Below are 13,854 nucleotides of genomic sequence, written 5' to 3'. Positions count from 1 at the left end.
GTTGCATGAGTGCTTTTGAGGTATCACATGATCTTCATCAGCCTTGTTCCCTGCTGTTAAAAATGTCTCTCAGCCTGTAAGTGAACTCACCACCCGCTGATAATGATAATAACTTAATCTATATTGCACTATTCAAAAACAATCTACAACATACTTTACAAATACAGTGCTTATTTTGTGTTATTTTACATTTAAATTCCATGACAACTGCAAAGATAGTGTGATACCACTGAAAGCTCCGGTAGAGCTACTGAAAGGACCATGTGGTGCGTTTGTTTTGTTTTGTCAACTGCTGTTTCCATGGTCAAGAATGGATTTTTAATCTGACATATAATTCCTCCCTTTATGAAGCTTATAATGTTGAGTTTTTGTATGATCCCTTCGCAGGCTGCACTCCATTTATATCAATGAGGGTAAACACAGTAACACTTTCAACAAAAACTGCACATATTAACCTTCATGAGGGGAGGGTGTAGTGCAGGGCTCTTGTACTGATCTGACCAGTACAAGAGTACAAGCCTTATTCTTAAATAAGAAACAACACACATCATGTTAGCCTTAGTACGGTAATCGGACTGAACTGCCATTTAGTTTTTGTCTGAATTGATTAAACAAATCTGTGATTCAACAAACCAACTATTGCTCAGATTCAGCTGTACGCTCTTGTCGCTCTTTCTTTTTTTTTTTTTTGTTGTAGCTACAGTGCAAGCTTGAGGATTAATGTTTGTCACGTACAGGAATCATGCAGTCTTGATTCACAGTGTAATGTTAATGTGAATATGTCATTGTGGATCTTGGGGGCCAGAGTGTAGCAGCTCTTTATCATTTCATTGCTGAGTATTTAATTTTCTTTGATTTGACTGTATCTTCATTAGTGAGGAAACTACAGAGCTCCTCAGGTTTGTATACTGCAGGTGCGCACGTGAAGGACCAGCATGCACCTGAAGGGTCTTTGACAGATCAACAGAGGCAGCTGAAGACTTCATTCTGTGTGTTTGTTTCCTTTACAATTGGTCAATAAATCACTGTGGACTTTGCCTGTGCATAATGTGTCTGTGACTGTATTTACAACATGAATTTATATGTGCACATTTTCCATCTAAATAATTAATGTTATAGATCATCTACTTACCTTTAGCTGAACGAACATGTGTGCAGAGGACGGATAACACTCACGCTGGAGGAGACATGTCTCATATCTGTCAGGTTTGTTCAGGGAGAGTCTTGGCTGGTAACACGAATCATTTCAGCAAAGCAAAAACTGTTTCCCATGTATTCTCCGTTAGTGAAGACTGACCTCAGACTGTAGTGTCATCCCTGTGGTCTAGTGGTAAGATACTGACCACAGAACAGCTGGGAGTCTCTGTCGCATCCTCCTCACTTTCTCCTCACGTTTTCTGTCTCTCTTTACTGACATCTGTCAAATTTGGGAACATTCTCAAAAACATTATTTTTTAGTCTAAATGATTTAATTTGCACTTTTATCAGATCTACAACAATTCGAGCACGAGAAAGCAAAGCATGTAATAACTTTACATAACATCAACACCCTGGACTGAAGGTCAGACTTCACACTTCTGGTGTAAAAATGAACTAAATTTGCTGCTTGGTGCTTGGCCCACACTCGGTTGAGAAAAGTGAGATCATACACTACATTGTGCTTCATTATATCTGTTCTGCACAAAAATAAAAAAACATCTCTTTCTGTGCAGCATATATGTTACAGAATAGTCATACACACATTTTACATGAGAATCCAAAAATGAAAATCCAAATATACAGAAACAATCAAACAATGCTTAACATTTAACCCCACACTAAGATGAATGATACCTAAACTTACTTTTTTAACTTTGCACCTGCAGACAGGCGGCTGCATCCTCATATCCAAAAGACAAATAGCACAATCTGCTACAAAATACAATCATTAATACATATGAAATAAGAACAAAAACATATATATATATTTTTTTTTTTCCTGAATCAGGAAAGAAGAAAAATTCCAGGTGGAGGGTGGAGTTGCTGGTGGAGTGTGGAGCAGAAGGAGTGCAGGAGTCTCAGTGTGTCTATAGAGACTGTGTAGAAGGACAGAGCAGCAGCAGAGCGGTACAATACACTGATGAGCACACAGATGATGGTGGCCTTGACATCGTGTCTGCCAGCGGAGCTGACAGTCATCTCCACTTCGTCTGGTTCCTCTGTCAGTCACTGCTGGATGAAGCTCTCCTCTCCACCCTACCTCCAAGTAACACGACCCAGTCAGAGCCTCTCTCCACACGAGCTGCTGCTGCTGCTGCTGCTGCTGCTGCTGCTTCAACCCCTCTGGATCATCACGACACACACACACACTCAAACACGTGTCCTCTTCACTCTCACCTTTATTATCTTCATCGGCCAGTATAGGGAGCAGGTGCAGCTCACATCACATCAGGTGCAGCTCTGCTGAGAGGCATGAATCCTCCTCATAGAGAGCAGCGATCAGAGCTGAACTGGCTTGTGATCCTTTTCTTCGCACCATGTCGATCACCACTCGAGCTTTGTCTGGCCGGTTCAGTGTTGCAGCAGACTCCATTTCATCATCCGTTATCACCCCGCGCTCCAGGAGTTTATCCAGAAGCTTATGTAGAACAGGTTCAGACACTCTGTTGATAAACTGTGTCCGAACAGTCATCAGCATCTCTTCTGCTGGGACATTCTGAGTCCATACCGGGACACCCCTGTCCGCTGGGATGGCTGGACTCCCTGCTAGACCCGGACCTGGAAGATGAACAAGAAAAAGTAGTTGTGTTCAAGAACCATATGGCTATAGTATAAGTAAATTAAAACTAAAATTACCGCCTTGCGACATATGAAATATTAACCATTTGTGTGAAATTTGGTCATAATTTCTGTGTGAAGTCTTGAGTAAAAGCTAAAAAGCTAAAACCTTTGACCACCAAAGTCTTATCAGTTTGTCCTTGAGTACAGGTGGACATATGTGCAAAATTTGAAGGGATTCCTTTGAAGAGAAGATACTAGGTTCACAAGGCCAACGTCATGTTTTGTGAGGTCAACGTGACCTTGACCTTTGACCTTCTGTCAAGGCGTTTCTGCGATATCGTGTCCACAAGAATGGGACAGACGGGCGGCTCTGGCTTTCTTGAGGTAACCAGTCACCTCAGTGATGTACTTGTGTAGATGGGAGACGTGCTCACGGCTTTGACACACACTCCTGAGCTGCACACAGCTGTTGCGTTCACTGTTGCCGGTTGACATGAAGACCAACGTCAACCTGCTGACATCCAAGTTTGATGTTGGAAGCAATGGATTAACACTGACTATTGATTAAATATTGAATTTAAAATGTCTATCTTTTCTATTCTACTATCAGGTGGAGGGATGTTGCAGGTGGATGAAGACTTTACCCGTCAGGTCAACTTCACGCTCCCAGACATGTGCGTTTGTTTGGTCTCGGACCGTTATAGTCGCCTCTTCTGTGTTTGCAGGCAGGCGGATCTCAAACATGGGGTGGTAATTTGGTCCAAAATCCAGATCGAGATCTTCTGTCTGAAAACCAGTAGCACTGGTTTCAGTATCTTGATAGCATCCAAAGTAAACTTAAGGTAACCAACAGCAGTTTTTACGAATTGTGTCAGCACGTTAAAAAAAACATTTTATTTGAACTACTCACCTCAGGCTGTATTTTAAAGGCCTTCAGACAGTGAACAGAGTAACTTTGATCTTTGGTGAGTTTGCATTTGGGAGGTGCCTGGATGTACTTAGAATTTCGCTGTCTTGCGCTCACCTTCAGAGACATGAGAACATGTAAATTAGAGTTTTATATCATCACAGATTTTCTCTTTCACATGTAGTTTGGACTGAAAGTGAAGCTGCAAAATTTCTTAAATCTTTACCTCTTCCAGAGGGATGTTGTTTGGCAGGAGAAACACGTTGAGGTTTTGCTTCTGTGTTTTTGGGTTTGGTGGTCGGAGGAACAGCAAAACCTGGCCGCTAACTGTTTTCATGTTGTTCCATAACCTCTGTAAAACCTCCAAAGCCCAGGCTAGGCCAAAGGAAGAGAGATGAGGGACTTTGACAATCACATGGGTGTCTGTGATCTCCAGCGGTTCGAGGATGCTCATTCCATCATCAGAGATGTGGACGACAGACAGCAGGCCTTCAGAGAGCAGAGCTGTGAAAACACAGAGGGATTCAACATCTGTTTTACCCACTACAGCCTCATTACAATGATAGTAATGATAAACCTCTGATTGCTTGAGGTTTTAATGAGCATGGTGACAGTTACCGGACATACGCCACAGTGAGGGTGTTGGGACGGATGTTTGTTGAGATTGTGGCTGTAATAAACTTTATAGAGTTTCATCATTGCTCTGACAAAGCACAAGGATTTTCTCACCATCCTTTGTTTCACAGTGTGGGAGGTGGAGCTGACACACAGCATCCTCAGAACACTTGATACTGAACAGCGGCCCTGCAGCCGCCTTGCCAGCTGATTGGAGGAGGCTCTCGTCCCATTGGACGGTCCTGTAGAGCAACTCCGCCTCCTGAGCCATAACAAACACCAGTCCAGTAGAAGTACACTGGAACCCACCTGGACCAGGACACCTGAACCTGTAGGACACAGAAGGGCAGACTCCACTTAATGAGCCCTGAGCAACCAGAGGAAAAAACTAATGAACGTGAAGGTAATGCACCAAAAAAGCTGTTTGCATATCCATATTCAAAGCTGTTCAGTGATGATCAGAGAAGACAGGCTGAAGACCATGAAAAGCACGGTGAAAACTGGAAACACAGCAGCAGCAGCAGCAGCAGCAGCACCTAAACCAACAGGTGCCCAATCTGATTAAAGCTTCCAAATGTGCAACATGGGTTTTGGACAGCTAGCACCAGGATGCAAGGAAAACACACAGGTGAGGGAATCATAGGTGAAATAAGAAGGAGGGATTTAAAGCACATACAAATACACAAACACAATATCACCATATGACCAAAACTGCAGCAAACACATCAGTAAATTGCTGTGGCTCAGAAGAGGAAAGCTGCCGGGGAAGCAGGTATTTTGCCTAAAACAGTCTTAAGCGATTTTATCATATGATTACCTGTATGAGACTTGTGCAGATTCAGTTTGCAGTTCAGGCGTGAAGTCTGTTGGAGGCTGGGATTCAAAAAGAAACGACATCAGATGTTTTATTAGAACTCATGTTCAGTTGAAGCAAACAAATATTCTTACGCAGTCCATCCTTAACTGAAGCACAACGTACACGTCAGAGAGAAACTGTGTGAGGGTAGTTGGTGCTACATAGCATAAAGGGGAATAATAATAATAGTAATAGTTAGAAATGTGTTTGTTGAGGTCAAGAACATGTCACAAACTGGCTCAGCAGTAAGAAGAGATCCACAAATCCAAAAACAAAAAAAAAGAAGTTACAAACTGTTTTGAACCAAATTCTCATTTTGTGTTTCCCTGGAAAGAGTTTCCTTGCTTTCTTTTAAAGTTATTTTTAGGGCATTTTTGCCTATATTCTGATAGCAATAGTGAGAGAGAGTGAGAGAAAGAGGGGATGACATGGAGCAAAGGGGCCACGGGTCAGATTCGAACCCAGGGCCGCTGCGCTTAGGACTAAGCCTTCATGGTACGTGCTCTTCCAGGGAGTAGCACAAAGAGGTATTTTCATACTAACACGGTAACTTTGAGACACCATTGCAGTAAACAACCTCATTAAGGTGACTGATCAGGCATCGTGACCTCGAACAACAACCGATCTCACAGAAAGTTGTCCAGATTCTAAAAAGTACTTGAAATGAGAAATTAAATTGGGATAAATCTGTACAGTGTCTTAAGGAAATTAAATGTTCTTTAAAATCATACAGAAACTCCTCTCTAACACAATGCAAAAATCTACATAATTTTATTTTTCTGATCCAAAGAAGCACTTCATGCATTTCTGTTTCTCCTCCTGAACAAAGGGGTGAATAAGGACTCAGCTACAGGAGATATTTGTTGAATTCTTGGAATATTTGTTTTTCCATTGCCAGCGGTGAGTTGAGCCCTTACATTTGTCTGGAATATGAGGATATACATGATTTTTCTCTCACCCTCATCAGCTTTGTGTCATCCTCAGACACATACAGCTTTGTGTCTGCTGTGTTAGGGTCCAGGTTGACATCATAGTCATGTGATTGGAGGAGAAGACAAAGAGAAGACGTCAAAAATCAGACAGAGAATGTGAGAAGAGTCCCCACAGCAGCAGCTCAAAGTCTCCTGTCATCACTTTCTTTTCTACTGGCTGTGCATCAACCTTGAGCGGACATGTCCAGTACGTCTGCTACTGAGTATGGATATGCTAGCTGCCTTTAATCAGTGACACTCACCAGCTGCAGCCGCATGTTGTTTTTGTGCGTATGCTCTGATACACAGCGGCTGCACTTGTAGAAAGTCAAATCTGGAGAGAATGCTAATGAGCTTTTCCTTCATGTCAGCAGTTCATTTGTTTTAGGAATCAGTGACTTGTTCTGGTGTCAGACACAAGGATGCAATCAGGCCTAATTAATGCTTGTGGATCACGGACCTGCGGCGACACTTTAGCTTAAAGTCAGTTTTTTTCTGAAAACAACACATACCTTCCCCTTGAACACACAGGCTGTCATTCAGCACGATCGTCTTGATCAGAATGATCTGTCAACAGTTTTTCTTACCTTTATTTGACGATGATGAATTCTGTGAGCACAAATCTTCCTCTTCAGCAGCAGGCTGCACACTCACTGAAAATATTTAGAAAGCATGAAAATTGTTTGATGAAGACTCATGTTGCTGCCTGCTGGCAAGCACAACTTTCTCACACTTACATTGAACGCAGCTGCTGATCCTCCAGTCTCTGATATTAAATTTAGACAGAAATCCATAACAAATACTGGGTGTTACATTTTCTCAACTGCAGAGAGGAGAATAATCAGCATGAGTATCTTTACATTAGCAAAGCACAGGATATCTGTACAATTTTTGAAAAGAATATTTCTGATTGTGCAACTGCACAATCTTTCTTTGATGACCTCAAACTCAAATCAGTTGATGCTGACTGTGCTCACTGCAAGGTGAGCACAGATGTTCTCCAGAGTTCAGACCAAAATGTCATTTATGAAAGGAGCACACGCTCATTTAACAGTCAGATTTCATTGAAGACACATTGACGAATACGAGTACATTGTTTCGGTACTCACATGTTTTGTCTGTGGAAGCTTTAAACACCCTGTTGTTGACCCTGTAGGGACAAACACAACCACAACAGTTACAAAGTCAGTGGAAAATAATCAGATTTTGTTTGAGTTAGCTTTATTAAACCTAACAGTGATCAGTCCAGATCTGTCTCACCCATCTGAATATTAACTGATCCGATATCAATAAGCCTGATTAACAGGTTAGTCAGTGAACTTTGGGATCAACCTAAGCGTTACAGTCTCACTTTAAATCATTGCATCGTGCTTAAAAATTAGCTTTAAAGGATCAGATGAAAATGTATAAGCAACCTGTCTCTCAACCAATCAGATCTGAAGGCAACACTACAAGGAGTCATCAAACCTGCTACTATCTATCTATTTTTCTATACTTTATTTTTTCAGAATTATTTTCACATAAGGAGCATTACTGCTTCCAAATTTACAATTCATGGTTAAGAAAATGTATAATAACAGTTTTAAATGACTGAAAACAAAACAGCTAAAGAGAAAAAAAAATACAGAAAAAAGGAAAATCCATTAAATTAAAAAAGGAAGAATATTTGAAATAAGTTGGATACAGTTTACATTTATATTCATAAATATTCATATCATAAATATATACTGAATGGTGACAATGGGTTTCCAGAGAGCTGATTGGCTGTTCATAAAGTTTGACGCTCTGAATTGATCGCGTGCTTCAGAGCAGGTTAGCCATGCACTCCTCTCACTGCTTCACTGAGGAAAGCAGCCACTGAGTGGGTTCGAGACTTAAAGGAAACATGGGCTGACTCCAACCCTCCACTGACCTCAGAGTCTCCAGTCTACAGTGTGGACTCTCAACAAGATCACACAGCTCGTACAGCTCTGAATCCTGCAGGTTGTTTCCACTCAGCTCCAGTTCTCTCAGATGGGAGGGGTTGGACTTCAGAGCAGAGACGAGAGAAGCACAGCTGATCGCTGACAAATTGCAGTCACTCAATCTGAATAAAGTATAAAACATGTAGATAAAAATGATTTATTATCCAATCAGATATGTCGTTGTTCTTGCGTCGTTGCTCTGAGTTGTTCTTTAAAATGAGTAGCCTGTCAGCCTGCTACAGAATCCGCCCAAATGTGACCACAACATTCATACATATTAACAACAACAACAACAATAATAATAGTTATAGTAAAAATAATTGCAGTTATTGGAATGAAACTTAGAAAACCAACAGTGTGGTCCTTTAAGCATTTCCTCCTTAACACATTTAACAGGTACATTCAAACCCAAGAAAAAAAATCATTTTTATACTCTCTCTCTGTCTCTCTCTCCCACACACACACACACACACACACACACACACACACACACACACACACGCACACGCACACGCACACGCACACGCACACGCACACGCACACGCACACAATTTTGGTAAACACACATTAGTCCTAACAGTTCACTGAAAATCAATGAGAAAAGAAATGTTTTCTTTAGCATGTGAATTTGACTTTCTTTGTCCAAATATTGACTCTGAGGATCTTCTGTAAATTGTTGTGATAAAAATGTATATATTTTTTATAACCAACACTGGACATTTTCTACAAATTATTATTTTACAAATAATTAGTCCCCTGGCTGTCAGAAATTATGTTTGGGAGTGTGTGAGTTCTGAAGGTTTAATTTAAGTGAACAGAAATCATTCATGAAATTAACTGAAACTGAGGGAATGATTCTTAGACTAATAAAAGACAACAGTCAGTCAGTGACCTGACCTCAGAGTCTCCAGTCTACAGTCTGGATTCTTCAGACAACCACAAAGCTCCTTCACTCCTGAATCCTGCAGGTTGTTTCTACTCAGCTCCAGTTCTCTCAGATGGGAGGGGTTGGACTTCAGAGCAGAGACGAGAGAAGCACAGCTGATCGCTGACAAAAAGCAACACCTCAATCTGTATAAAGAATAACACATGTAGATAAAAATCATTTACAATTCAATCAGACTTGTCTTAATCAATGAATTGTTCTCTAGTAGAGAGTAGAGTGATTTTGTCATTCTGTTATTGTGGATCATCATAATGTCATCCTACTTACAGACACCATCCAAATGTGACCACAACATTCATACACCTATTCATGTCAACACAGATTCATAACCAGTCCAATAAACCATAAAAACTGAATTTCATCCCAGATTGGCTGGATGGACATTAGAAGGAAAAAAAAGAAAGAGATGAACATTTGGCTTTTATATTCCTGTGTGTGTTTGTCCTATATCTTTTCTTTATGCTTTTTTCATGGCCACTCACAACTCAGACAAAGCGGATTTTTCAGGTTTTATATGTGCAGTATTATTCCTATTCAACGACCCCAGCAGAGTTATAGATTTTCCAGCAGGGAGCAGTGTTAGCGTGTGTGTGTGTGTGTGTGTGTGTGTGTGTCATTACTAAAGATAAAATATTGAAATGAACAGAAACAAACTATTTCTGCTTCAGGCAGCAAACTTTACAAATTTAAAACAAATATTATATCATCTACACAGATTCGAAAAATGAAATAAACTAAATAAATAAATACATTTTTTTTGAAAAACTAGCAGTTGATATTTTCTGCAATTGATCTAAGAAACATTCTTTTACAACAGCGGGCTACATTCAGTACAATATGAAAAAGACAATGTGGACAGAACAAACTTGCAACTTTATGAATATAAGTTTTGTACGTACTGTATGTAAATTGGGTTAAATGGAAAATTAAACATACGAGCTCTAGTCTAGTAACTGTCAGTTAATGCCCTGACCTCAGAGTCTTCAGTCTACAGTCTGGACTCCCCAGAAAACCACACAGCTCCTTCACTCCTGAATCCTGCAGGTCCAAGTTTCCTCTCAGCTCCAGTTCTCTCAGCTGGGAGGGGTTGGACTTCAGAGCTGAGATCAGAGAAGAATAGCTGATCTCTGACATATTGCAGCCACTCAATCTGAACAAATAATAAACCATTCATATTAATAAAATCATTCAAAATCCAGTCAGATATTTCTTAATCAATTAATGTTCCTGTAAAATTAGGAAAGTGATGTCTCCAGATGTGTCACCCTGATATGACGTGCCAAAATAAAGCTACACCTGAACATAAAGGACGTGTTGGGTCCTCACCTTGCCATTCAACTACGATTTTGGGGAGATGCAAGCACATCATAGGTTGCTCCTAGCATGAATCTAATCCTACCTGCTTCCATGTCGCAAAACCTTCCTCCAGCTAAGTTTTTGTCTTTTCTTTTTTGTTGCAATCTGAAGGTCTGTGGCTTCAAATTATCCAGCAATGCTGACATGAAAACAGAACAACAGTTACTGTTTTCAACAATTACTTGGAAACAAATTAGAAATCAAATTTGATGGTGTCATGCATAATCATCACTTATGTGACTGTAGGTGTAATATTTTTTTGCTGAAGAGAGATGCAGCTTTGGTCATGTTAAAATGTTCAGCATTACCATGTGCCACCAGTACCAAATGAAATTGGAGTTGAATTATATGAAGATTTAAGAAAAAACTATGTACATTCTCTACTGCTGTAAATCACACACAGGGTATTAACCAATGAAAAACTGAAACTGAAAAGATTTGAAATAAATATATACAAAAAAAAAAAAAAATCTCCAGTCAGCAAACTGACCTCAGAATCTCCAGTCTACAGTTTGGACTCTCCAATCCAGCAGACAGCTGTTTAATTCCCGAATCCCACAGGCTGTTTCTCCTCAGGTCCAGCTCTCTCAGAAGGGAGGGGCTGGACTTCAGAGCTGAGGCCACGATTTCACAGTGAGTCTCTGAAAGTCCACAATCAGCGAGTCTGTGAGTGGAGAATATATAAAATTGGTTACAATAAAATCAGACATATTGGAATAAAAATAATATCAAAACAGGTCATAATTTGATCAACGTCTGCTCTTCACATTTGTGGTTAAGCTAATCGTATCTTATTGTGCTTGACATGAAACTATAATTGTCGTCACTCTCTCACACCTGCATACCTTTAATGTGAATCTTGGTTTTACTTCAATCTTGCAGAAGACGGGAGGGGAAATGAAGTTACATTTAAGCTTCCATAATGTAATCTGATATTATTTTTTAATTGACTCCAAAAAATTCATTATTTCTTATGTCTTACACTAAAAATATAATCTCTCCTTGATAGCTCTTTGCTGCATTGTTTAATTAATGTCATCAGACACTGACCTTTGGTGTGTGTGAGAAGACTCTGCTCTTATACATTCAGACCTCTGTTCTTGGCTAACACTGTGCATTACCTGATACTACTGTCCTCTACATGAACAAGAGAGAAATGTCTTATTTAAGAGCATATGGAAAGACTTCAGAGCAAGACCATGAAACTGAAGGAAATAACATACCTCCACTCTTCAAAATTAAAAGTTTAATAAACAATTAACAATACATTTGGAGGTTTGACATCTACACTCTTGGTTTGGAATGACCAGTAGTTTATGGTGGCTAATATTAATGTTTTTTAACTGTATTGACATAATATTGTATAAATGAAATTACTGAGCCAGTTCACTAAATATGACCTTTCTGTGAAACTGTTACACTATGTTTTAGCATTACCATTATCCCATAAGTGTCACCTTTACTTTGAGTGGACCATGTTTTGTTTCATTTGTTTTAAAAGGGGTTGAGACATCCCCTAACGTCCTCCATGCTCATTGTGACTTCAGTAACCTTTGGAAATTGACACAGATCTTATACAAACTTTACAAAACACCTTGTAGAAACTACTTAGTCTAACTTCACCGCATTCACTGGTCACTGTAAAATACTACTGTGTTATAAAATTCTCCTTATCACAACCTCCTAAGTCCGTAATAAAGTATTCCACAGATTTATCATTACACTCTTCAAATTTATGCAGAGGAACCAGAGATATCATCTTTTTTTTTTTATTTCACAAATTCTTCTTCCTTGGCACCAGCAGCCTGCAACCTACAGCAGAGATGCAGGGGGAGTACGGAGGTCAGGTAAATTCACTTCTTTGTAACTCCACACTGCCAGATTGTTTTTAATTTTCAAACTTCAGACCCGTATTCAGACCCAACTGACACTGACTCAAGTGACATGACTGATGTGGATGAAGATCAGGTCACTCTTTAATCTAATACTCCGTTTTCTGTTGTTGAGAGAGATGTGTTAATAATCTTTTTCTGCTGAAGAGAGATGCAGCTTTGGTCATGTTAAAATGTTCAGCATTACCGATGTGCCACCAGTACCAAATGAAATTGGAGTTGAATTATATGAAGATTTAAGAAAAAACTATGTACATTCTCTACTGCTGTAAATCCACACAGGGTTATTAACCAATGAAAAACTGAAACTGAAAAGATTTGAAATAAATATATACAAAAAAAAAAAAAAAAATCTCCAGTCAGCAAACTGACCTCAGAATCTCCAGTCTACAGTTTGGACTCTCTCAATCCAGCAGACAGCTGTTTAATTCCCGAATCCCACAGGCTGTTTCTCCTCAGGTCCAGCTCTCTCAGAAGGGAGGGGCTGGACTTCAGAGCTGAGGCCACGATTTCACAGTGAGTCTCTGAAAGTCCACAATCAGCGAGTCTGTGAGTGGAGAATATATTAAATTGTTACAATAAAATCAGAAATATTGGAATAAAAATAATATCAAAACAGGTCATAATTTGATCAACGTCTGCCTCTTCACATTTGTGGTTCAGCTAATCGTTTCTTATTGTGCTTGACATGAAACTATAATTGTCTCACTCTCTCACACCTGCATACCTTTAATGTGAATCTTGGTTTTACTTCAATCTTGCAGAAGACGGGAGGGGAAATGAAGTTACATTTAAGCTTCCATAATGTAATCTGATATTATTTTTAAATTGACTCCAAAAAATTCATTATTTCTTATGTCTTACACTAAAAATATAATCTCCTCCTTGATAGCTCTTTGCTGCATTGTTTAATTAATGTCATCAGACACTGACCTTTGGTGTGTGTGAGATACTCTGCTCTTATACATTCAGACCTCTGTTCTTGGCTAACACTGTGCATTACCTGATTACTACTGTCCTTCTACATGAACAAGAGAGAAATGTCTTATTTAAGAGCATATGGAAAGACTTCAGAGCAAGACCATGAAACTGAAGGAAATAACATACCTCCACTCTTCAAAATTAAAAGTTTAATAAACAATTAACAATACATTTGGAGGTTTGACATCTACACTCTTGGTTTGGAATGACCAGTAGTTTATGGTGGCTAATATTAATGTTTTTTAACTGTATGACATAATATTGTATAAATTGAAATTACTGAGCCAGTTCACTAAATATGACCTTTCTGTGAAACTGTTACACTATGTTTTAGCATTACCATTATCCCATAAGTGTCACCTTTTACTTTGAGTGGACCATGTTTTGTTTCATTTGTTTTAAAAGGGGTTGAGACATCCCCTAACGTCCTCCATGCTCATTGTGACTTCAGTAACCTTGGAAATTGACACAGATCTTATACAAACTTTACAAAACACCTTGTAGAAACTACTTAGTCTAACTTCACCGCATTCACTGGTCACTGTAAAATACTACTGTGTTATAAAATTCTCCTTATCACAACCTCCTAAGTCCGTAATAAAATAT

At 39.4% G+C, this 13,854-nt stretch overlaps 1 protein-coding gene across 1 annotated transcript in view; it reads right to left on the bottom strand.

Moving 5' to 3' along the window:
* Positions 1-1,487: 1,487 nt before the first annotated feature.
* LOC111231189 overlaps positions 1,488-13,854 on the bottom strand; it is a 24,633-nt gene continuing 12,266 nt past the window's right edge. Inside the window, exons 10-23 of the mRNA XM_022758224.1 lie at positions 12,659-12,814; positions 10,866-11,039; positions 9,993-10,169; positions 8,971-9,144; positions 8,022-8,195; positions 7,219-7,259; positions 6,697-6,762; positions 6,097-6,143; positions 5,100-5,155; positions 4,397-4,611; positions 3,894-4,171; positions 3,671-3,784; positions 3,405-3,546; positions 1,488-2,757 (exon numbers count right to left, since the gene is read on the bottom strand). Coding sequence (XP_022613945.1) covers positions 2,423-2,757; positions 3,405-3,546; positions 3,671-3,784; positions 3,894-4,171; positions 4,397-4,611; positions 5,100-5,155; positions 6,097-6,143; positions 6,697-6,762; positions 7,219-7,259; positions 8,022-8,195; positions 8,971-9,144; positions 9,993-10,169; positions 10,866-11,039; positions 12,659-12,814 — 2,149 coding nt within the window. The 3' untranslated portion in view covers positions 1,488-2,422. The remainder of the gene's footprint in view (positions 2,758-3,404; positions 3,547-3,670; positions 3,785-3,893; positions 4,172-4,396; positions 4,612-5,099; positions 5,156-6,096; positions 6,144-6,696; positions 6,763-7,218; positions 7,260-8,021; positions 8,196-8,970; positions 9,145-9,992; positions 10,170-10,865; positions 11,040-12,658; positions 12,815-13,854) is intronic.

This window comes from Seriola dumerili, unplaced genomic scaffold, assembly GCF_002260705.1.
Source record: "Seriola dumerili isolate Sdu_G_001 unplaced genomic scaffold, Sdu_1.0 BDQW01000291.1, whole genome shotgun sequence".
NCBI lineage: Eukaryota > Metazoa > Chordata > Actinopteri > Carangiformes > Carangidae > Seriola > Seriola dumerili.
This window is presented reverse-complemented; position numbering and strand designations above follow the sequence as displayed.